General features: G+C 38.0%; 2 protein-coding genes across 3 annotated transcripts; one reads left to right on the forward strand and one right to left on the reverse strand.

The window, feature by feature from the left end:
• Positions 1–1,595: 1,595 nt before the first annotated feature.
• LOC104760751 (uncharacterized) lies at positions 1,596–7,376 on the reverse strand. Of its 2 annotated transcripts, none has more exons than XM_010483706.3 (18): positions 7,086–7,376; positions 6,647–6,780; positions 6,434–6,551; positions 5,858–5,956; positions 5,648–5,763; positions 5,427–5,510; positions 4,986–5,180; positions 4,830–4,899; positions 4,602–4,756; positions 4,313–4,477; positions 4,165–4,236; positions 3,973–4,090; positions 3,629–3,892; positions 3,399–3,547; positions 3,102–3,314; positions 2,451–2,981; positions 1,893–2,030; positions 1,596–1,814 (listed from the first exon to the last, which is right to left on the reverse strand). In XM_010483706.3, exons 2-18 carry the CDS (start codon positions 6,773–6,775, stop codon positions 1,752–1,754), a joined length of 2,679 nt encoding a protein of 892 aa, XP_010482008.2. In that variant the 5' UTR covers positions 6,776–6,780; positions 7,086–7,376; the 3' UTR covers positions 1,596–1,751. The 2 variants fall into 2 exon arrangements, with proteins under 2 accessions (XP_010482008.2, XP_010482009.2); XM_010483707.3 differs by having other exon boundaries at positions 3,399–3,541; positions 7,086–7,370.
• Positions 7,377–18,327: 10,951 nt separating this feature from the next.
• On the forward strand, positions 18,328–21,237 carry LOC147921620 (uncharacterized). The gene is made up of 6 exons (XM_087497758.1): positions 18,328–18,952; positions 19,295–19,503; positions 19,596–19,784; positions 20,010–20,097; positions 20,695–20,893; positions 21,045–21,237. The coding sequence occupies exons 1-6, from the start codon at positions 18,328–18,330 to the stop codon at positions 21,235–21,237; spliced, it is 1,503 nt and encodes a 500-aa protein (XP_087353884.1).
• The last annotated feature ends 3,492 nt before the right edge of the window (positions 21,238–24,729 follow it).

A 24,729-nucleotide genomic window follows, 5' to 3' on the forward strand; every position in this document is an offset into this window, starting at 1 on the left:
TTAGAATTGACACATGTCACGATCTTGTTAATGAGTAACTTTGACATCAAGCTTTATATAATAAGATAGCTTATAAATATTCTATATTTTTGTTAATATATATGTAACAAAGTCCATTCCAAATGTTATTATTTGTTTAAATAGTTATTATTTAAAAAAATATGAATGATTCATTATTCGTCATTGACATCGATTACACCCGGTGGGATAGTCACTGAATATTCAATTTTTTTAGGAAATTTTTTTTTTTACCACAAATATTCGAATTACTCACTATATTTTGAGGAAAAGTGTAAAATCAAACAATGGGTTGCAAGAAAAAAGAAGAAGAAATGCAACAATATGTTTAAATTTAGGTTAAAATGTAAATAATTTTATTAGTTTAGTTTAGATTTTATAAAAATTAGAATAAAAATAAAAGAAAAATTAGAATAAAAATAAAAGAAAAAAAAAATGAATTTAGACTGGACATGGTGCAAATGCACTTTGTGCATTGAGTCAGCGCCGGGGACAGCATACTATATGTATGTATATCAATATATATGACTCGTATAAAGGTATAAGAACTGAGAAATATTAGTTTATTTTACTTAAAGTGAATAATTATTAATTTAAAATTATAATACAATTATAAAAATATTTGGTTTTCTCTCTTTCTAACCCTCGTGTCTCACGCCTCTCTTCTAATATTTCGTCTTCTTCCTCGCTTCAACTCAAGTCCAGAACATTGTTTTTCATCAATTTTTACAAAAAAAAGTTACAGATCTGTTAAAATTAAGTGAGAAAAAGGATTGACAGATGAAATCGGATGATTGAGAATCAAACCCGAAACCCAGCGGGTCGGTTTATAACGCCGGGTCACCGGTTTTTAACGGGTTTATCCGGGTTTTCTCGGGTTTTAATAATCCGGTTTTATAGCTAAACCCAAACCGGAATACTGAACAGGTCGCGGGAGTAATCTTTTTATTATTATTATTCTGGTTCGGTTTACTTGTCTAATGTTTTCTTACCAATTTTTTTAAGTGGTATGTTTTTACCAAAATTTTTATTACTTGCATTAACTTTAAGAATGATTTTATTTAAAAAAGATTTCATACTTATATTGCAACAAAAAAATGTGTTTATAAAAAATAAACTTTGATTTGGTATAATTTGCGTATTATGATTTTCTGTCTCAGGTTCGGCTCAAACATTGGATATAGGCGGGCGTCTTTTATATACATATATAGATATTAAATCTATATTATAAAATTAAAATCATTTTAAAATTTAAACTGAGAATGCCCATGCAAAGTCTACAAAATTGTATCAAGAGAGTGCAATTTAACATTGAAGTACTTAAATATCTGTTTGACCATTTAAAATTATATTATTTTCTAGAAAATATAATCTTTTTTTTTCTTTTGTAGATTAATTATGACTCGGAGACAACAACTTATATCACTGGTTAGCTAAGCACCCTTTGGCCAAGATATTTGATCAGAACCAAATTTGCCAATAAATATATATGAAAAAAGGAACAGTCCAAGTAAATTTGCCAATATCAGGAGTTATGAGGTATTGAAGGGGATGAGAAGTGGTTAAAGATGGAAATATCAAATCAAATCGGCCCTTTAGAGACCAGATAAATTACGGTTGCTTGTGTTCAGCAGAGTAGACCATAGCACGGAATACATAGTGAGGGATCTCAGCAAATAAACAAAAGATACTCCAAATATCTGACACTTATGGAACAAATTCTACCAAACAGCTTATGGACCTTGATCATCTTTTAGCAGGCCTTCAATATCACGTCTTAGCAACTCCGCATATTCCTGCAATGCCAAAATACAAGTATGATAAGGGAAACGTTACCATTACTAAGGAAAAAAACTAATCTGTTTGATGCTTACGTGAGAAAGAACTTCATCACAACAAAGCTCGTTCACAAGGTCGTCTTGGCTCACAGCAGCGTTTTCGACCATAGCACGGAAAACATCCTCTGGTGGATCAGAGTGCTCAATCATTTGCGCCAAGGATTGAACATTTACCTATGCGAACACAATTTAGACAAGGCATTCATTACAACGACATAGACTAAGAGACAATGTTGTTTATTGAGACCGAATCAATCAAAACCGAAACGAAAGTAAAAGACCCGATCTGAAAAACTTAGATACTGCTAGGCCAAGAAACTAAGGATGGTTTTACTTTTTCTACTACTGAAAAGACAACAAAATCAGAACCAAATGGGAACTTGACTTCTTTTAAAGCAAAATCTATGGTTCATTAAAAACCACAACTGGACATAACTTCAAACCAAACCCCATATAAAAAAACCATACTAACTCGATCCATATTAGATTAAGTTCTTCTTCAGTCACTGTTTTTGTCCTTTTCTTCAAATCAAACCTCAGAAAATCCAAAAAAAAAGAAAACCAAATCTAAACCAAAATCACCCATAGACATACCTGAAAAGGTTGAAGATCATCAGGCTGCTGTGTTGCGGGTTGAGGCGATGGCCCTCCTTGGCTGAAAGCACGTGAGACTAGAGGCATCATTTGTTGTACCATTCTAGAAAAATCAAAGCCACCACCCTCGCCTTGAGCTCCGCCTGACATCATATTTTCTATCTCTTGCCCATCCACCTGTTGGGCAATTTGTTGGACTGTGTTCATGATCTGTGGATTCTGAGTAAACTGCTGGAGCATATTTCTCAGCATATTTGGCGAATCCACACCAGCTTGTCGAGATACTCCTGCTAGCAATCCATCCAATACAGGGCTCTCCATGACCTGAGACATTGCACTTGAGACATCTAGCTGATCATCTGAACCTTGCCCACGTCTCAGACCAGTCTCATCTGAACGAGAACTACCAGAAAAGAGAGATTGCAAAAGCTGCTGACCACTACTCCCACTGCTCTGTTGCACACCTTCTACTGTAGCTGAAGTCCCACTATCTTCATTCTCGCCTACTACCTTGGGCTGCTTGCTTCGTTTCTGTAACCATAAAAAAGCATACTATGACTATAAGAATTGGGAACCACAGACTTCTGGATATGCCATGCAATGAAAATGAAATAGCAGCAACTTGCCACTTATTTTCAACTCATTCATTACCTTACGGTCTAAACCGCCAAGCCCCAATCCAAGTGGTGTAGCTGTAGCTACCTGTGGAGTAGCCTTCTTGGTTTCTTTGGCATCACCGGTAGCATCGTCCCCATTGCTTGGGGATTCTCCAGACGGAGCTGAAGATTGTCCTGTAGTAGAAGAGATATCTTTGGCAAGGGCTGGATGCCCTAAATCTTCACTAAGTTCTTTTTGACTTGGATACTGGTTGAAAAACAAAAATTATTAGTGGTAGGGAAAACCATAGTGAACAAATAAATAAAACATCTGATTGTAGAGAAGACATACCACCGAGTTCCTCCTTTCAGATGGTAAGTCATGCAATGCGCCACTTGAAGACTCAGGTGTGCACGAAGCTGCAATGTTGGTAGGCTGCTCAGGTATACCACCGGCAACCCCATGGCCCGTAGACATATCCCGCTCGAGAGCTTCTGTTCCTGATTGATAGGTGAAGCAGAGCTTGAAAGATTGAAAACATTTTACCCACAAAGTAAAACTTTAGTCAGCAGGCAACCTACCCGATGGAATCTGGTTTCTTCCTTGCATATTGTTTACCAATTCTCTAATTCTTGCATTGATTTGGGCAACTGAAACAGAACCATCCAAACCAGGTTGAACCCCAGTAGAAATATTCTCACTGGTAGAGCCTGGTGGAACAGCAGCAGCAATGATGTTTGTCACTGGGAGTCCCCGAACTGAACTTGTAATGTTTTCACCGTTTCCTTGCCCTCCATTGCTTCGCTGGTTCCCAACTGATGACATCATAGATGAACCTGATGTGCCTGGTAATTAAGAATGAAACTCGATGAAGACGAATTGTGCAGCTAAGTCCAATGGAAAAAAAAAAGTGAACTTCACCAACCAGCGTGTATATGAATGTTAATGTGCCGTTGGGGAGTTCCTAAACCAACTGGTCCAGTTACTGGATTTGATGCGACAGCAGCACCAGTAAAGAGAGAGCTGGTTTGGTGAGGAAAAGGCTGCAAAATACAGTACAAAATTACATAAAAGAAGAAAAGTTAGCTAAGAAAAATAGATGAGACTAGAAGCTAACCTGAGCCATAATAGGATTCGGTCCTGATGGAGATATATAAACAGCGGGCCCAGCATTCACATAGGATAATTCCTGTAGATCACAGTGTTTGTGAGCCGCATGTCAAGAAAAATAGGAACAGTTACGAAAGAGATAACCCAAAACGCACCGGAGACTGTGCCATTCTCAATGTCAAAATTGTGCGCCCAAGCTCCAGTAGGAAGGCCCCTAAATGTTGCATGGCAAGGCCTACTTGCACAGCCTCTGTCTGGATTTGTGCCCTGAGAGTAGGATCTGAAGAGGACCCATCTTGCTCTAAACGTCTGGCAATATGCTACAACAATGTTGTTGAAAATCACAAAGAGCACATGATTAGATGACAATGCATGCTAAGCATATACTTCGCATTACAAAGATAGACGGAATCAATTAATATGCTGTGTAAAGAAAATGTTTACCGATAAAGAAGAGACACCTAAGCCACTCAGTAAATGCTGAGCATTCCTTAGGACAACAGAGAGTGCTTCAGGTGTTGGTGCACCGCGTCGACTTCTAGGTAACTCTTCTGTTGGTCGGCCACCAGATGTAGCAGAAGAGGTATCTGGCTGATAGCCTGGAGGAACATCCAATTAAATTACTGATGTGTTCTGTATCTTATATGACAATAAAATTTTAGATCACAATACCGTTTTGTGATAATGCCTGCTCCATCCGATTAATGAACTCCATTAGGGTATCTAACGAATCCGGAATAGGCTGCAGAATGAGAGAGTTACACTGTATCATAACAAGATTAAAGCTCTAGTCTCAAGATCAAAATACTACGTGAGACTAAGAACTACCATTAGAAATGAAGGAATAGGAATTGCTGTAGCTGCTGTAATCGGAATCTGAACAACATGAGGCATCGATGCTTGAAATGATACACCAGGAAATGCTTGCCTAGGTTGAAAATGACCTGCAGCTTGGTTTTGACCACCAATGCCAGGCGCTCCATCAGATGTATTTACAGGAGGAGCATGAGACGTCAGATTCGACTAGGAGAAAAGAAATAAAATCGCATGCAAGATTGAGTTTAGAAACAGGTAATAGAGAATGACAATACCAACTAAATCTAATAAAACAGCACTCATCGAAAGATAACAGCATCTGATTATCAACAATCCTCAATGTAAAAAACATCTACCAGCAACATTGAAAAATCCAGAAAAGAGAGCAAAATAGCAGACTAGGCACTAATAAGAAATAATTTCTAAGTAGAGTGTGAAGAGAGAATAACTCACGGGCATAGAGGGTGTGCCAATAGTACTGTTATTTAAAGGATGCTGTCCACCAACTCCAAAAGAATTTAGAACTGCTCCAATTACCTAAGCAAAACAAAAGTAAAAGTGGGTTAGCCACGTCTTTCTCATTACTCCCAAGCGGCAAGCCCAATCAAACCATCCCATCGGACAAACAATATATTCCACAGAAGACACCTAAATCGCAAATCCTGAAGGATTACCCGGCTGAGATCTGGAACAATGCCTTCAGTCTGATCTCCAACATTAAAACTCCCAAGAACTACGCTGTGGGAGACATGTCTTCCATTTCGAGACGGTCCACCATTTGTACTATTTCCTGTTGAATCAGTTGAAATCAAGGTTCTGGATACCAGATGATGGTTTTGTTAACAGCTCCTTAAAAACTCAGAAAGCGCATATGACTTAATTACCATCATTTGCAGTAGCCCCTTCTGAAGGTGTACCAGATGTAGGAACTGATTCTGCTGGCTGCCTCACAACCAAGTGTAAAGTATGCCCATTTTCCAAATCTAAGACGATGTCAAGTTATTAACCATACTGAAGTAAACAAGCGACGGAAGGCAACGACATAAAGCTAAACTTAGCACAGGGGTATATGTACATTTTTCATGGATTACAGCTTCCACTACAGTGTAAGATTCACAGAAGAAATCAGCAGAAATTACATGGCAATTCATGAACACACTATTTAGATCTTCCTTAACTACACAAAAACAACCATATGCATTATGCGGGTGCAGAAGGTTCTTGGTAATACTTCCAATTTTTATCTAAAGATCAAGCAGCCTTTCTCATGCTTATAAAAAATTGCCAATGGACTTGTTATACAAAAAAGCATAGATGCACTTAATCAACCAAATGCCAGACTTACGACATATTTTTGGAAAACATGCATTTTATACACAGAGCAGAAAGCATAATGCAACAAACAGCTACACTATAACAAAATATCTACAAGTTAATAAAGTAAGTAGCAACAAGGATACGATACTCCGAGAGAGGATGATCATCTTTCAAAACCCTTCCTCGGAAAATGAGCCGCTGCTGACCAACAGGGACCCCTGTCTCACTAGCTATCTTCTCCTTGAAAAGTGAAACTGTTTCCTGAAACAAGTTAGAACCAAAATAGTATCAGATAATATAAGCATAATACTAAGCTTAAAAATATGCAGATGAAGCAGAAGAACAAGATTCCTTACATTCTTGTTCACTTGAAAAGTATACGTCTGTGAGTCTAACGTCTTGATGTTAAGCTCAAGGGTTGATTCTGGAGTTTTCTCAAATGCATTGTTGCTACTAGAGCACTGGTTAATGGGTTGATCTTCCATGAACCCTAAAGTATTTGAAATTGAAAACACAAAAAAGTTCGTAAGCAATCATCTTTCCATCAAATCTAAACCAAGCAGCATCCTTTGTACCCTTTACGCACACATTTCCAGGTATTGATCAAAAGGAACACAATGAACAATAAGACACGAACAAACGACTCAGACCTAAATGCAAAGTCTTTGTAAAAAAAAATCAAAACTTGAGCCGTCCTAAGCTACAAAAAACGCCAAATCAGAGATAATAGATACGAAAAAGGATCAAACGCTAAGAAAAAACATCAAATTCCATGAAAAGTAACGAAGAACGAACCTATTTGGCGTCGCTGGAGATTGAAAAATTGAAACTTTTCTTCAGATGATGGAACCAAAGCTAGACAAGAAAAAATAAAAATTCTCAGATTGAAATCTAGAGTAGTATCTCAAAGTTGATCCAGGGACGAAACCAAAGCCTGATTTGTTCGGAGTTAAAGAGGGGAAGAAGAACAAGGACGATTGTGTCGGAAATTTTGGTGAAATTGAAAAGAAAAAGAAGAATCTAGAGAAAAATGCAAACGACGGCGTTTTCTATAACCTGATTTGACGCATCCGCGAATATAGGCCTAAATGTGGACTCTTCTATAAATAAAATCATATTAGAGCTGGGCCTGGACTCTCTGATCCGTATCTAAGATACACTTCAAACATGTGGTTTTCTTAATTTCCAACTACATAACATAAATGTCTCACTGATTGTCATAAAAAAAAAACAAAAAAAGGTGTCACTGTGTCACTCCAAACTGATTATATTTGAGTATTGAATTTTTAAAATTAGTTAGCATAGTTTTTTCGTTTAGTTTAAACAAAGAAGGTGAAGAGAGCGTAGAAATATATTTTTCATTTTATATACCAATTGAAATAATTTTCCAAACATATGATGACTGACTCAATAATATAATACTTTTCCATACAATAATAAGATTATTAGCTAGTTAAGTATTTTTCAGAGTTCATAATTTTCTCCGAAACAAATTTTCAAATTTTGGAACTTTTCCATTTGCTTCCGCTTTGACATAGTTCCTTTAGTTTAAATTGTCAAATAAAAATAAATAAAATGATATATTAATCTTTTGCTATAAATAGAAATTACTTTTCGGAAGTAAATATATATAAATATTTTTAGTTAGGGAAAAAATCATACTCCCATAGATGAAATTTGTTTTTTTTCTTTAATTTTACATTAACACACTAATTTATACTTTTATATTTTAAATTTATTATATAAAATTAAATTATCAGCAACCAAAAGTTTTGCCAAACATTCAAAATGAATATCATTATTGCCAAATTTCAAAAACTTTCCACAACTTATTCATATAATATTTTACATGCAAACAACTCATCAAAGCATCATCTTATTAATATCCATTAACTCTAAGTTTTACCACAAAGAATGTGTTCATACACCAAAAAGTATATTATTGTTAAAGTATACTCTTTATCACGACCTATACAGTGTGTCTATGAACAAATTATTCCACGACCTATACATTCCACAACTTATTCATATAATATTTTACATGCAAACAACTCGTCAAAACATCATCTTATTAACATCCATTAACTCTGAGTTTTACCACAAACAATGTGTTCTTACACCAAAAAATATATTATTGTTAAAATATACTCTTTTTCACCACCTATACAATGTGTGTATGAACAAATTGAACCAATTTTATGTCCATTTGCTTTCACTTTGACATAGTTCCTTTAGTTTAAATTGTAAAATAAAAATAAATAAAACGATATATTAATCTTTTTCTATAAATAAAAATTACTTTTTGGAAGTAAATATATAGAAATATTTTTAGTTAGGGAAAAAATCATATTCCCGTAGCTGAAATTTGTTTTTTCTTTAATTTTACATTAATACACTAATTTATACTTTTATATTTTAAATTTATTATATAAAATTTAATTATCAGCAACCAAAAGTTTTGCCAAACATTCATAAAGTTTTGCCAAATATTCAAAATAAATATCGTTATTGCCAAATTTCAAAAACATTCCACAACTTAACCATATAATATTTTACATGTAAACAACTCGTCAAAACGTCATCTTATTAATATCCATTAACTCTAAGTTTTACCACAAAGAACGTGTTCATACACCAAAAAGTATATTATTGTTAAAGTATACTCTTTATCACGACCTATACAGTGTGTCTATGAACAAATTGAACCAATTTTATGTCCCTTTGCTTTCACTTGGACATAGTTCCTTTAACCACTAAAATTGTTTTGTATCATAGTATCTTTAACCATTAAAATTGTTTACTCACAAAAAAAGCTTAGAAAAAGTATCTCCACCATTGGAATGAGTTTATAACTAACCCAATAATAATTGAAAAATTGAAAAAAAAAAGTTTATTTGACATAATAAAAATAAAAAATTGAAAATTTTAAGCACAATGACATATGATACTTGGATAATTCATAGATATAAATAAAAACTAAAAATACTACAACATAAAAAATAATTTTTCAAAAATAAATTTTTGATATTACATATTTTAACTTTAAAAAAATTATTACAAAACTTTATTTTAAATCATCACAGATTTCTAATTTGATAATCAAATTGAAGTAAATAATTTAAATCTAAAAATACTACATTAAAAAGTAAAACATATTAAGAAGAAGGAATATAATCAAATACTAATCGTTCAAATCCTTAACTGAAAACAAAATTTGAATAAAAACATATAAAATTTTAATTTACATCATCACCGATTTATAATTGATAATGAAATTAAAGAAAATAATATAATATTTGAAGTTAAATCATGATACATGTTACAAACGTTTATATGTGTTGTAATCTCATATATAATATTTATGTAATATAGTTCCGATCATGTTAATGAATAACTTCAAAAAGAAGTTTTGTATAAATGTGTTGTTATTACGTTGAGAACATATTTTTGAAAACAAAAAATTATAATTTATATGTGTCCGTCGATGCAGAGCCTGGTTTGTTTGTTGATTGTTGTTTGATGGTTAGAGTATCTCTATTGCTTGTGTGTATAGCCCAGTAGATGGGAGAATTGTCTTACTGAGTGTTTATAAAATACTCATGCATTGCAATCTGTGTTTGTGATACAGGTAAAGGCAAAGTGTGATCGTGGAATCAAGGCAATGAAGAGGAGGATGTTCTAGGGACTCGATTGGATGTTGTCTGACATTGCTAGGTTGCTAGAGTTGGATCATTAGAAACATTGCTAGATTGCTGGTTCTATGTTTCATGTTGATTGATTATTGGATATTGTTAAATGCTATAATTGTTGGAGTATTATTGGATATTTATTGGTATTGGTTATTTCCGCTGTTGGTTGTGGTTGTGGTTAGGTGGCTAGTGGGTATGAGACCACTAGTTGTAGCTTATTATTATTTATTATTTAGTTACTTATTATTTAAAAACAAAAAAAATGGTTGGGTCGTTTCAGTTTGGTATCATAGCCCTTACGGTTCTAGGTTTGGGTTCACTAGGTTTCTATTGTGATGTTTGGGATTGCATGTATTGATTGATTATGTGAGTTAGTCAATTGTGTGTGGCATGGAGTCCTAGAACATCCTTTTCGAGCCTACAGTGTGATTCTACGGTGAGTTTATGTTTTGTGGTTTGTGTTATGTTAAGATTGCTTGTTAGCCTCTGTTCCTGGAAGTGCAGTGGTTACAGGTGTTTGAGTTGTTGTTCGTGGACGTGGGCGTTGTCGTGGTCGTGGTCGTGCAAGTTCCCAAGGCCAGCGAGTCTGTGGTCCAGAGTTCCACGGGAGGTATGTCAGAGGGTGGCAAGCGTATCAGGAGGGACCAGAGGGGGATTCAGCCGGTGAGCGTACCGGATGTGCTGGGGACCCAGGTGTGGGGTTGCAGCGGGTGAAGCAAAGGGACAAGATGATTGCTTGGCGGATCTGTTGACGTGTTGTTGGAGTGGTTACCGTGAGGGGTACCAGTGCAGGCTCCAGTTGTACCGCATGTGGTGGGGTGCAGCCGAGGGCTGTGGATGTTGAGGACTATCCATCTTTTGTTAGGAGGATGGAGCAGTTGTAGATGACCAGTAAGAGAAGTTGAGGGGAAAGGTGTAACATTGCAATGTTATACTCGGACCACAGGAGGTACTTTTGGTCAGGAGATGTTTATAGTCGTTAAGGATTGTTGCTCCTGAGGGGATGGTGATTCTCCTGAAAACCGATAGCTCAAGGGGCTGGGGGCTCCGAGAGTGGCAGAGGGGATGATGTTCTGCTAAGGGGATGAGTAGTTCCCCTGATACCGAGATCTTGAGGATTGTGGTCCAAGAGTGAGACGGTATAACTCGAAGACGCTAGTCTAAGAGTGAGATCGGTATGGCTCAAAGGTTGCGACCTAAGGATGTTAGAGTTGGGAGCAAGCAATGCCTAGAACGTGTGAATAAACATAACGACTGAATGTATACCTCGAGAGAGTGATGGTGTTTTAATCTTGGGTTTTGGATGTGTTGACCAATGGGTCAGGGTTTTATGACCAGAGCGGTTATGAATGTGTGGTTGTTGCGCCAGGATTGTGAGACCGGTGGTGCTGGAGTCCCGGGAAGGGGAGTTGCAGCAGGTTTGAGCCGGGAAAGGCATGTTTTCCAGATACATAAGTTCACGAGAAGCCTTTATGGCAGGATAATCTAATCGTTGCGACGATGTTGGTGTACATTCATTGGAGATGGACAGGGTTGCTAGATTCAAGATTTTGGTAAGCTTGGTGAGGGAAACAAGGCAAGTGGTATAAGTTGGCGGATTGCAAAGCATTTGATGCTGCGAATCAGAATATGCAAACATATGGTACCAGTTTGTTTTATTACGCTCGTATTGATGATTTGCTGTGGAGAATTTCTAAGCGAGAAGCTAACTTTGTAGTAAGCTATCTTGTGGAAGTTTCCCTAAGAGACAAGTTATTAGAGGTTCTTGGGTGGAAAAGAGGTGTTGATATCCGGGTGGTGGTGAGTTGATGTCAGCATACTTGATTGTTAGTCTAGTAGAGCTGAGGAAGAAAAATAGGGGGTTCTTACGTCTTATCACTTCACCGTGGGGAGCGTCAGTGTTGTTCGTCAAGTAGAAGGACGAGGTATGAGTTTATGAGTTTGTGGCGATGTCGTTTGGGTTAACAAATGCGCCAGTAGCGTTTATGAGGTTGATGAACAGCGTGTTTCAGGAGTTTCTGGATGTGTCTCTCATCATCTTCATCGACGACATCCTGGTTTATTCTAAGAGTCTTGAGTAGCATGCAGTGTATTTGAGAGCAGTTCTAGAGAAGCTGCGTGAGCAGAAGCTGTTTGTTAAGCTGAGCAAGTGTAGTTTCTGGCAGCGTGAGATAGGTTTTCTGGGTCATACTGTGTCTGCAGATTGGGTTTCTGTAAATCCGGAGAAGATTCAGGCTATTAGAGATTGACCTAGACTGCAGAATGCCACAGAGATCAGGAGGTTTGTGCAGGGCTTTGCAAGCAGAGCACGTCCTATGACTAAGTTGACAAGGAAGAATGTTCTTTTTGTGTGGTCACAGGAGTGCGAGGAGGGCTTTGCAAGCCTGGAGGAGATGTTAACTACTACTCAAGTATTGGTTTTGCCTGAGCAGGGAGAACCCTATGTAGTCTATACAGATGCATCCAGAGTTGGTTTGGGGTGTGTGTTGATGCAGCATGGGAAGGTGATTGCCTATGCTTCGCGGCAGTTGCGGAGGCATGAGGACAACTATCCTACTCATGACTTGGAGATGGGTGCTGTAGTTTTTGCGCTGAAGATTTGGAGATCTTATCTTTATGGTGCAAAGGTACATGTGTTTACAGATCGTAAAAGCCTAAAGTATATATTCACTCAGCCCGAGCTGAATTTGAGGCAGAGGTGGTGGATGGAGCTGGTGACGGATTATGATTTGGAGATAGCCTTTCACCCTGCTAAGGCTAACTTGGTTATTGATGTTTTGAGTCGGAAGCGTGCGACTTCGGCTCAGGAGCAGGATATGGAGTCTCTGGTAAGGGAGATCAGTGCGTTGAGCTTGTGTGCGATTTCTCAGGAGCCGTTGGGTTTGGTTGCAGCTGATAGAGCAGATCTGTTGACCAGAGTGCGGTTGGCTCAGGAGAAGGATTTGGGGCTGGTGAATGCCTCAAAGGATGTTGATTTAGAGTATCAGGTTTCGGCTAATGGTACTATTTTGGTGCATAGGCGGATTTGTGTGCCTAAGGATGAGGAGTTGAGGCAGGAGAGCCTGAGAGAGGCTCATGCGAGCATGTTCTCTATTCATCCAGGAGCGACTAAGATGTAGAAGGACGTGGCTAGATGGGTTGCGAGGTGCGATGTGTGTCAGCTGGTGAAGGCTGAGCATCAGGTACCAGGTAGCTTGCTGAAGAGTCTTCCCATTCCAGAGTGGAAGTGGGATATGATTACTATAGACTTCGTGGTAGGTTTGCCAGTATCCAGGAAGTTTGATGTTATTTGGGTCATTGTGGACCGGTTGACTAAGTCGGCACATTTTCTGGCCATTAAGAAGATTGATGGAGCAGCAATCTTGGCTAGGAAGTATGTGAAGGAGATAGTTAAATTGCATGGGGTGCCAGCGAGCATTGTGTCTGATAGGGATTCCAAGTTCACTTCGGTGTTCTGGAGGGCATTTCAGGCAGAGATGGGCACTAAGGTGCACATGAGTACAGCTTATCATCCCTAGACAGATGGACAGACAGAAAGGACGATCCAGACGTTGGAGGATTTGCTGAGGATGTGTGTGCTGGATTGGGGTGGTCATTGGGCAGATCACTTGAGCTTGGTGGAGTTTGCTTACCACAACAGTTACCAGGCGAGTATTGGGCTGGCTCCTTAGAGGTTTTGTATGGGAGGTCGTGTTGTACACCATTATGCTAGACTTAGATGGGGGAGAGGAGCATGTATGGGGCAGATTTTGTGCAGGAGACCTCAGAGAAGATTCGGATTCTCAAGCTTAACATGAAAGAAGCTCAGGATCGGCAGAGGAGTTATGCCGGTAGGAGGAGGAGAGATCTTGAGTTTCAGGTTGGAGATAGAGTGTACCTCACGATGGCCATGTTGCGGGCTCCGAATAGGTCATTGACTGTGACTAAGTTGATTTCGAGGTATATGGGTCCGTTCAGAGTGGTTGAGCGAATTGGACCAGTGGCATATAAACTAGACTTACCTGAGGTTATGCGAGCATTCTATAAGGTTTTCCATGTGTCTATGTTGCGGAAGTATCTTTGTGAAGATGATAAGTTTTTGGCTAGGATTCGTGAGGATCTTCAGCCTAACATGACTTTGTAGGCGAGACCAGTGAGGGTTCTCGGGTGGAGGATCAAGGAACTTTGGGAGAAGAAGTTTCCTTTGATAAGAGTCCTTTGCGACTGTGATGATGTTGAGGGAAAGTTTCCTGAAATAAAAGTTCTAAAAATGGAAAGTTTTATGTGAGTCAAAATTTGTCCATTTTTATTGGTTGTGAGCCTTGGAGAGGCTAGTGTGGCCTTATTGGCAGACCATGGGGTAATTGTGTGTCGTGTGCGGCGGTCTTGCGAGACATGTGTGGCCTTTGTGGTGGGCTGTTTAGCCATTGTGTGACCTTTGTGGCGGGCTGTTTAGCCGTTGTGTGGCCTTTGTGGCGGGCTGTTTAGCCATTGTGTGGCCTTTGTGGCGGGCTGTTTAGCCAGAGTGTGGCCTTTGTGGCGGGCTGTTTAGCCAGAGTGTGGCCTTTGTGGCTGGCTGTTTAGCCAGAGTTGCATGTTTAGGCGGTCCTTCGGGACAAATAGTCTTTGTGACGGTCCTTCGGGACAGATGGTCTTTGTGACGGTCATTTGGGACAGATGGTCTTTGTGACGGTCCTTCGGGACAGATGGTCTTTGTGATGGTCCTACGGGACAAATGGTCTTTGTGAGAGTCCTTTGGGATAGATGGTCTTTGTGACGGTCCGTCGGGACGAGTGGCCTTGGTGGCGGTCCGTCGGGACGAGTGGCCTTGGTGGCGGTTGGTATATCAACTTCGGATGACGATTCAGGGGCGCGTTGTAGGGTGGCAACCAGAGAGACGAGTATTGCACTTCCTGATGAGGAGCCAATAAAAACTCAAGGTTTAGGCCCGTGAGTAAAGGAAAGTCCAAAAGTCGAGAGCAAATAATGCCTGGAACGTGAGTCTATCGCCTATAGGTGACCTTCCGTAGATCGTTTAGAGGAGTGTGGGCCGTGGAGAGGTTTGCACAGGAGTCCTTGGCTGATGGTTGTTCTAGATTCGAGGACGAATCTATGTTGGTGGGGGAGAATCGTAACATCCGTGTTCCGGGAATATAATTTGAGATATGTTGAGTAAACCAAAAGAGTGGATTTTAATTAATTTTGGTTTAATTAAATCCTGGTTTAATCTAATTAAACCAAAAACCCCTAATCTCTTTCTCAAAGTCACGTCTCCTCTCTTGTTTTTGCTATTGTCGACATTGTTATGAGAGAGAGAGGGAGAGAAAGGGAGAACACTCTTAGTTGTTTAGTGTAAAGGAGGAAGAGAAGGAGATGAAGCTTTTTCTTTAGAGTAATGCACCTTAGTGCCCATCTCTGCCTGAAATGCCCTCCTAAACACCAAGGTGAACTTGGAATCCCTATCAGATACAATGCTCGTTGGCACCCCATGCAACCTGACTATCTCTTTCACATACTTCTTAGCCAAGACCGCTGCTCCATCAGTCTTCTTAATGGCCAGAAAATGTGCCGACTTAGGCAACCGGTCCACAATGACACAAATAGCATCAAACGTCCTGGACACTGGCAAACCCACCATGAAGTACATAGTAATCATATCCCACTTCCACTCTGGAATGGGAAGACTCTTCAGCAATCCACCTGGTACCTGATGCTCAGCATTTACTAGCTGACACACATCGCACTTCGCAACCCAACTAGCCACGTTCTTCTTCATCCCGACCCAGTGATAGTACCTCTTGAGGTCACGGTACATTTTAGTCGCTTCTGGATGAATAGAGAACATACTCGCATGAGCCTCTCTCAGGATCTCCTGCCTCAACTCTTCATCCTTAGGCACACGAAAAGTAGTACCATTAGCCGAAACCTGATACTCTTAATCAACATCCTTTGAGGCATTCACCAGCCCCAAATCCTTCTCCTGAGCCAACCGCACTCTGCTCAACATATCTTCTCTATCAGCTGCAACCAAACCCAACGGCTCCTGAGAAACTGCACACAAGCTCAATGCACTGATCTCTCCTACCAGAGACTCCATATCCTGCTCCTGAGCCGAAGCCGCCCGCTTCCGACTCAAAGCATCAACAACCAAGTTAGCCTTAACAGGGTGATAGGCTATCTCCAAATCATAATCCGCCACCAGCTCCATCCACCACCTCTGCCTCAAATTCAGCTTGGGCTGAGTGAATATATATTTTAGGCTCTTACGATCTGTAAACACCTGTACCTTTGCACCATAAAGATAAGATCTCCAAATCTTCAGGGCAAAAAGTACAGCACCCATCTCCAAATCCTGAGTAGGATAGATGTCCTCATGCTTCCGCAACTGCCGCGAAGCATAGGCAATCACCTTCCCATGCTGCATAAACACACACCCCAAACCAACTCTGGATGCATCTGATACACCACATATTGTTCTCCCTGCGCAGGCAAAGACAACACCAGAGCAGTAGTCAACATCTCCTTCAGGCTTGCAAAGCCCTCCTCGCACTCCTGTGACCAGACAAAAGGAACATCCTTCCCTGTCAACTTAGGCATAGGACGTGCTTTGCTCGCAAACTCCTGCAAAGACCTCCTGTAGTAACCTGCCAACCTAAGAAAACTCCTGATCTCCATGGCATTCTGCGGTCTAGGCCAATCTCTGATAGTCTGCCTCTTCTCTTGATCCACAAAAACCCCATCTACAGAAACAATGTGACCCAGAAAACACATCTCACGCTGCCAGAAACTACTCTTTCTCAACCTGGCAAACAACTTCTGCTCCCACAACTTCTCCAGAACTGCTCTCAAATGCACTGCATGCTCCTCAGGACTCTTAGATTAAACCAGGATGTCGTCGATGAAGATGATGACAGACACGTCCAGAATCTTCTGAAACACGTTGTTCATCAACCTCATAAACGCTATTGGCGCATTTTTTAACCCAAAAATCATCGCCACAAACTCATAGACCCATACCTCGTCCATCTACTTGACGAACAACACCGCCGCCCCCCATTGTGAAGTGATAAAACGTAAGAACCCCCTATTTTCTTCCTCAGCTCTACTAGACTAATAATCAAGTATGTTGATATCAACTCACCACTACCCGGATATCAACACCTCTTGGCCATCCAAGAATCTCTAGTAATTTGTCTCTTAGGGAAACTTCCACAAGATAGCTTATTACAAAATTAGCTTTTCGCTTAGCAATTCTCCACAACAAATCATCAATACGAGCGTAATAAAACAAACAAGTACCACACGTTCACATATTCTGATTCACCATATTGAATGCTTTGCAAGGCGCCAACTCAAACCACTTCACTTATTTCCCTCAGCAAGCTTACCAAAACCTTGAATCAAGCAACCCTGTTCATCTCCAATGAACTTCACACCATCATCGCAACAATGAGTTTATCCTGCCATGAACTAGCAACTTTGCCCACGCCGGCTCATACCTGCTGCAGCTCCCCTTTCCGGGACTCCAACACAACCGACCATACAATCCTGGCAGCCACACATTCATAACCGCTCTGGTCATAAAACCCTTACCCATTGGTCAACACATCCAAAACCCGAGATTAAACCACCGTAAATCTCTTGAGGTCTACATTGAATCATTATCTTTATACTCACGTCCTAGACATTGCTTGCTCCCAACTCCTTCACCCTTAGGTCGTAACCTTCGAGCCATACCGATCTCACTCTCAGACCAGCGTTTTCTAGTTATACCGTCTCACTCTTGGACCACAATCCTAAAGATCTCGATATCAGGGGAACTACTCATCCCCTCTGCCACTCTCGGAGCCCCCAGCCCCTCAAGCTATCGGTATTCATGAGAGTCACCATCGCCTCACTAGCAACAATCCTTAACGACTATAAACATCTCCCGACCAAAAGTACCTTCGGTTTGCGGATGTTACAATGGGAAGAAAAATTTCTCCAACTTGGTTCAACCCTAGAGATGATTTTAACTGATGATCAGGTTTGTTAAATGTTTTAATTCTTAGGCAATGGCCTGTAATCCGGGTGTCAAGCTACCCAAGCTGAAAACCCCACCAAATACATTATCGGCATTGTTATATAATCACGATAATAGGAGTGAGAACTTCCTTGATAATATAAGAGCATACAATATGATGTTTTCCTTAACGTCGTTAGGTGGAAAAATAAATTATTCTATTAATAATGGTAGAGGGTCGTACGTGTTTCAGAGATAATAAACCATTATATTGATGTGTTGCTAACATGTGTTTTATTTTTTCCTTGAAAGAACATCTGGAACTACAGAGAAAATAAGACAGTCCACTGTAGTACTTCTAAAAACGATGCTTGATAATCATAATCCGCATGTACATGCGTTTAGGTCGGCTCGAGAAAGATTTGAGTTAACCAACAATGTTGCAGATTTGAGGTTAAGGATTCCTACAGAAAGAAATGCTGATGCAAAGACTCATAATTTACCTACATGCAATGAGGTTGCTGGTTTGATACCAGGTGATTTCAACTCTGGTGTATTTAAGCGTGACATTGTGATAGAAAGTCGTCCCGGCAGTTTGCAAAGGATAAGTGAACTCCATCCAGCTTACTTGCCTCTGCAATATACATTATTGTTTCCATATGGAGAGGATGGTTACAGGTTAGGCATTGACATTGGTTTTGTAGATACGACTGGACGAAATTGGAAAACAGTTTCCATGAGAGAATTTTATGCTTTCCGAATATTTGAAAGATATCAAGAATCTTCAACGATTGTGATGTCGAGAAAATTATATCAGCAATTTTTGGTAGACGTGTTCACAACCATAGAATCTAACATACTGAATTATATCTGGCTGAACCAAAACAAACTCCGGACAGAAAGAATCAATAAAATAGTTGAAACTGTTAATCAAGGAAACAAAGATCTTGGAGAACACGGTAAAGCAATCTATATTCCTTCATCGTTTACAGGTGGGAAACGTTATATGATGCAACATTATTTAGATGTGATGGCTACTTGCAATTACTATGGTTTTCCTTATATTTTCATAATGATTACTTGCAACCCCCAAGTGGCCCGAAGTTGTTCGTTATCTAACAAAGCATCGTCTTACGCAAGAATATAGACCAGATATATGCTGACGAGTCTTTATGATGAAGCTATATAGACTAATGGAACAAGTGACTAAAGAAAAAACTTTTGGTGTTGTAAATTCTGGTATGTTTCATAGTATTAATAGATTGAATTTTCTGTCCGTTGACGTGTTAAAACCCTAATTTATTAACAATGCCTTTATGTGTGTGTGTGTGCAGCTATGTATACAATAGAATTCCAGAAGAGAGGTCTTCCTCATGCACACATGATTTTATTCTTGCAACCAGACTATAAAATGCGTACACCAGAAGACAATGATAGATTCATTAGCGCTGAGATTCCTGATAAAGAACTGGACAAGTATTTATACGAAGTTGTTTCTAATGTTATGATTCATGGACCTTGTGGTATTCATCACAAAGAAAATGTTTGCATGAATAATGGTAAGTGCACTAATTTTTTTCCAAAACCATTCATGGAAAACACTATCGTTGACTATGCTGGTTATCCAATATACAGACAAGACAAGACGGGAGATTTGTGCGTAAAAATGGTTTTGATTGTGATAACAGTTTTGTTATTCCGTATAACCGGGATTTGTCTATCCGTTATCGTGCTCATATTAATGTTGAGTGGTGTAATCAATCACACTCAGTGAAATATCTTTTCAAGTACATCACCAAAGGGTCGTATTACATTAGAGCTATTGTAGGAGAGGAAGACGAGCAAAATGAGATCAAGAAATAGTATAGCTGCAGGTATGTATATTTATAATTTTTTTAAAAATTTAAAACAAAATTAAACTTAAGTAAAAATTTTGTTATTTTTATAAGATATGTCTCCGCATGTGAAGCAGCTTGGTGAATATTGGATTTTCCTATTTGTTATCGTACTAAACCAGTAGAAAAACTTCTGTTTCATCTTCCTGGACAGGAATTGGTTGTTTACAACGAAGATGTTCCTATCGCAGATGTTATGAAGCGTTCAGCCAGAGGATCTAAATTGTTTGCTTGGATGGAAGGCAATAAAAAATACCTGGAAAGTATAAATCTCACTTATGCTGAATTTCCTAACATGTTTGTTTGGGTTAAGAATAAAAGAATTTGGCTACCAAGATTTAAGAAAAGAAAGAGTTTTGCAGTAGGCATAATTATGTACCACCTTCTATAGGCCAAGCCTATTACTTGAGAGTTTTACTTAATACAGTTCCAAGAGCCACAAGTTTTGAATTTTTAAAGACGGTTAAACGTAAACTGTATGAGGAATTTAAAGATGCCTGTTTTGCATTGGGATTATTGGATGACGACAAAGAATATATTTTAGCTATAAAGGAGGCAAGTACATGATGTTTTGGACCGTTTCTAAGGAAGTTGTTTGCCATACTATTGCTTTCGAAAAGTGTTTCAGTGCCTCTCGATCTCTGGGTCGCTACAAAAGATATATTGTGCAAAGATATTTTATATTTGCAAAGGAACCGTACGAACAACCACGGTACATATGTAGTTATTTTATAAATAGATAAAGTAATATAAAGATATATATTGGTGTAAACAGACGTTTACGTTTATTATTCATATCAAAAATGTGTTAACTAAAATCAAACTACTTTATAATGCAGGTCTAATGTTAAGTCAGGAATATATAACAAACCTATGTTTAGCTGAGATTGAAATGATTATGCGGTCTAATGGAAACTCTTTGTCAACTATTGTGAATATGCCTAAACCAGATGGATCTGTGATGGATAAGAATGAGAATAGGCTTCTCATAGATGAGAGAAACTACAAGTGTGATGAACAAGGAGAGAATTACGACAGGTTATTATGTATGGCAACTTAGCAAAAAAGCGTATATTTAGAAATTATTGATGCTGTGAATGAAAAAAGGAGGTATATTTTTTGTTCATGGATTTGGTTGTACTGGAAAAACATTCTTGTGGAGTATTCTTGGTGCTGATATTGGATCTAGGGGTGATATTGTTCTTAATGTTGCGTCAAGTGGTATAGCTGCTTTACTTATGGAAGGTGGTAGGACAACACATTCTAGATTTAGTTTACCCATCCATGTGGACGAATATACAACGTGTTCGATAGAAGTCAATTCTCATCTTGCCGAGTTATTAGAGAAGCAAGGCTCATTATATGGGATGAGGGTCCAATGATGAACAAATTTTGTTTCGAAACGTTGGATAGGAGTTTGCGAGATATTATGAAGTGTGATCGAGTTTTTGGAGGTAAGGTTTTTGTTTTAGGAGGTGATTTTAGACAGATTCTACCGGTTATGTCAGAAGCTGGTAGAGTTGGGACAATTTTAGCCTCCATAAACTCATCCTTGCTTTGGGATAGTTGTAAAGTACTTCAGCTTACACAAAATATGAGACTATGTAAGACTAAAAACAGTCGGGATGCAAATGATCTCTCTACGTTTTCAAAATGGCTTCTCGATATTGGGGATGGCAAAATCAACGAGCCTAACAATGGTGAGGTCGAAATAGACATACCCAAGGATTTATTGATTACCGAATGTGACAATCCTATACAATCAATTGTTAAAGAGATATACGGTACATCGTTTGCAACAAAGACCGATGCAAAATTCTTTTGCGAAAGAGCTATTCTTAGTCCAAGGAATGATGATATCAATAAAATAAATCGATATATGCTCTCTCAAATTCTAGGTATATAAATAGTATTTTTTTTTTTTTTTTTTTTGCAAATAAAATCCAGTATAAACAGATTCTTATTTTGATTTTATTATATCCAGGGGAAGAGAGACAATATTTGAGTTCAGATAGTGTTGAGACTTCCAATACAAGTGTTTACGACGATATAATCTATACTCAATAATTCTTAAACAGTATTCAAGTTTCTAGATTACCTAACCATGTTCTGACATTGAAAAAGGGAGCACCTATCATGTTGCTTAGGAATATTGATCCTAAGGGAGGTTTATGCAATGGAACGAGATTGATTGTTACGCAAATGGCTAATCATATTATTGAAGCAAGGATTATAACAGGTAAAAAACGTCAATGATAGAGTTCTTATTCCTAGGATGTTTGCTTCTCCACCGGATGCAAAGTTTTCCTTTCGTATGAGGCGTCTTCAGTTTCATGTTGCTCTTGCATTTGCGATTACTATTAACAAAAGCCAGAGTCAGACGTTTGAACATGTGGGATTGTTTCTACATAAGCCTGTATACGTTGCATTTTCTAGAGTGACAAACAGAAAAGGACTGAAGGTTTCGATTACAGATGAAGAAGGGAAATGCCAAAACAAAACCCTTAATGTGGTTTTCAAAGAAGTCTTCGAAAATATATGATTTAATTTTAAGCATCTAACATCTACTATAACGTTTCGTTTTAGACATTTGTTATTCGATTTTCATGGTTTATTTTTCTTTTTAAAAATAAGAAAGTGAAAACATCTTCAATATGTTAAACACAATTTTAATACTTGAACATGCAAAAGTGACAACACTTTTCTTAAGACAGTATTTATTTATATATTAGATTAGAAATTTTAATAATCGCAAAAAAGGTGAGCCACTTAAACGATTAAGGCGAAACGTTTAGACGCGACTCTTTGTATTTTCTCAAAGCAAAAAAAACCCCTTTTCGTTTTCGGTAACAGAGAAGAATCAAGAAAAACCCTAATTTGTGAAATTATGAGAATCGATTATATCGCTGATCTTCTTCCTGGAAGAACTAATTGGTGTATCCAAGCCAAAGTCTTAAATTCTTGGAGTGTCATGAAGTTCTTTACAAAAAGAGTTGTGCTTCTTGTGGATGTAAAAGTTAGAGTTTCTATTTGGATGATTTTTTACTTAATTTTCAAGTTCTAAAAGTTATTGTAGTTAAGACTTCTTACACAATTGTTGTTAAACTGTGAAGGGTGACACAATTGAAGAATCTTTCTTACCCAATACACTCGCTAAACTCCGAAAATATATCGACAATGGTGAGTGGTACGAAATTAGAGATTTCAAAGTCATCAATCCAACTCTGCAGGAGAGGAATACTCACCATCCTTATCAGATTAAATTTACGGATGCTACCACGATGAAGTTGCTCCAATCATTGAGTCCAAAGAATTATTTTCGATTCGAGGATTTGGATGACATATACCGTGGGAAAATCAACCATCCCATCTCTTTCGGTAAATGTTTCTTTAATTTATTTTATATTGTTTTGGTACAATCCGTGAGTATAATAAATAGGTGTCTTTCTGTTCGGAAAGCTATAATCTTTTTATAACTTTTGGAACTTTTTTTATTGGTCCCTTCTATAGAAAGTATGACTTAAACCTTACCAAATATAGTTTAGTAACACTTTGGAAACCTAAATTCTGTCTTTTTCCCGATATAGATGTTTGTGGGTGTCTAATGGATGTGGAAGATAAAAGAAGACCTGCGAGTGCCATTAATAGTAATGAAGTTGTTCTCATATTGTTGAATGGTAGGTGAAAGAAATATACTCTACCTTAAAGACAGTTATTACATTTTAGAGTTGTCTCTGTTAAGATTTTTATTAATTTGATAACATGTACGAATGAGACAGTGAAGTGTCGTCTCAAAGACAACTACGCTTCTCAGTTCATGTCTCTATGGCAATCAAACGACTGCCATCTCATATAAAAAATTGAACCTGTGTTTTGTGTAATGCGGTTTATGCAGGTCGGAGAATATGAAGGTATGTAACATAAATTAGTTCTGATATAATCATCATAAGGTAACCAATAAATTCACTTTAAATTGTACATATCTATAGGTGCACCATGTATTGAAAACACATTGGCCTCTTCGAAGATCTTCATAAAACCAAAGTTTGAAGGACTGGAGCATCACCAGTCTTTGTAATATACTATTATGTATATTAAATCAAGTAATGTATGATGTTAAGGTAAATTTTCTTAAAACACCTAAAATATTAACAGGTCTGAATTTGCTGGGCGTTATTACATAAACAATGTGATGAAGCAACAAGGTGAAAGCTCAAGAACTCAGTTGTAAAGAATGGTTTTTTTTTCTAGTTTGAATGTCTAAAAAAAATATGAATGTTTGTAGTAACGGCTACTTGAAATCCAAATATGGATTAATCTCAACTTTATTTTGTAACTAAGATAACACATTATAATTTTATCTTTTGGAATTTGCTTACAATTTTAAAAAAATTAGAAGACTTCATTGGTATTTTACATTGAGAATATTATGGAACTTTAGAAACTAATCCCTTTAGTATATATGCAAATTCGAAATAAGATGACAATTATTGAATAATTAGTCAAAGAAGCAGCATATGCTAAAGTATCAAAACCATTTTACTTAGCATTTTATTACCGCGTTTACGCGCGGGTACCTCCCTAGTTTACTTTAAATCATTTTTTTCTAAGTACTTTACCATTTTCTTTCTATTTTCACTCTTTTCTTTTTTTTTTGAACACACCAAGTCCCAAACACATAATTTAAACGTCCTAGTCCTATCTAGTTTTGAAAAATGCAAACTAGAACTCAACTATCTGAAGGTAAATAAATTTGCTATAAACTATATGAAAGATTTACTCCTAAGAAAGATGATTTTACATTAGTTAGCTATCTCTATTTATGAATTTTAAATAATTTTTATATTTTTCTGATCTTACTTTTTTCATTAGTC

This window comes from Camelina sativa, chromosome 18 (genome assembly GCF_030686135.1).
Source record: "Camelina sativa cultivar CO46 ecotype springtype chromosome 18, ASM3068613v1".
In the NCBI taxonomy this organism is placed as follows: Eukaryota; Viridiplantae; Streptophyta; class Magnoliopsida; order Brassicales; family Brassicaceae; genus Camelina; species Camelina sativa.

Coding starts and splice junctions, on each gene's coding strand:
- LOC104760751 (XM_010483706.3), bottom strand. CDS start 6,775: ATGGAAGATCAACCCATTAACCAGTGCTCTAGTAGCAACAATGCATTT. Junction 6,552..6,646: donor CTTTTCAAGTGAACAAGAAT/GTAAGGAATCTT, acceptor AACTTGTTTCAG/GAAACAGTTTCACTTTTCAA. Junction 5,957..6,433: donor TCATCCTCTCTCGGAGTATC/GTATCCTTGTTG, acceptor ACATCGTCTTAG/ATTTGGAAAATGGGCATACT.
- LOC147921620 (XM_087497758.1), top strand. CDS start 18,328: ATGCTTGATAATCATAATCCGCATGTACATGCGTTTAGGTCGGCTCGA. Junction 19,785..20,009: donor CGTATTACATTAGAGCTATT/GTAGGAGAGGAA, acceptor CTTCCTGGACAG/GAATTGGTTGTTTACAACGA. Junction 20,894..21,044: donor CAAGGAGAGAATTACGACAG/GTTATTATGTAT, acceptor TATTGGATCTAG/GGGTGATATTGTTCTTAATG.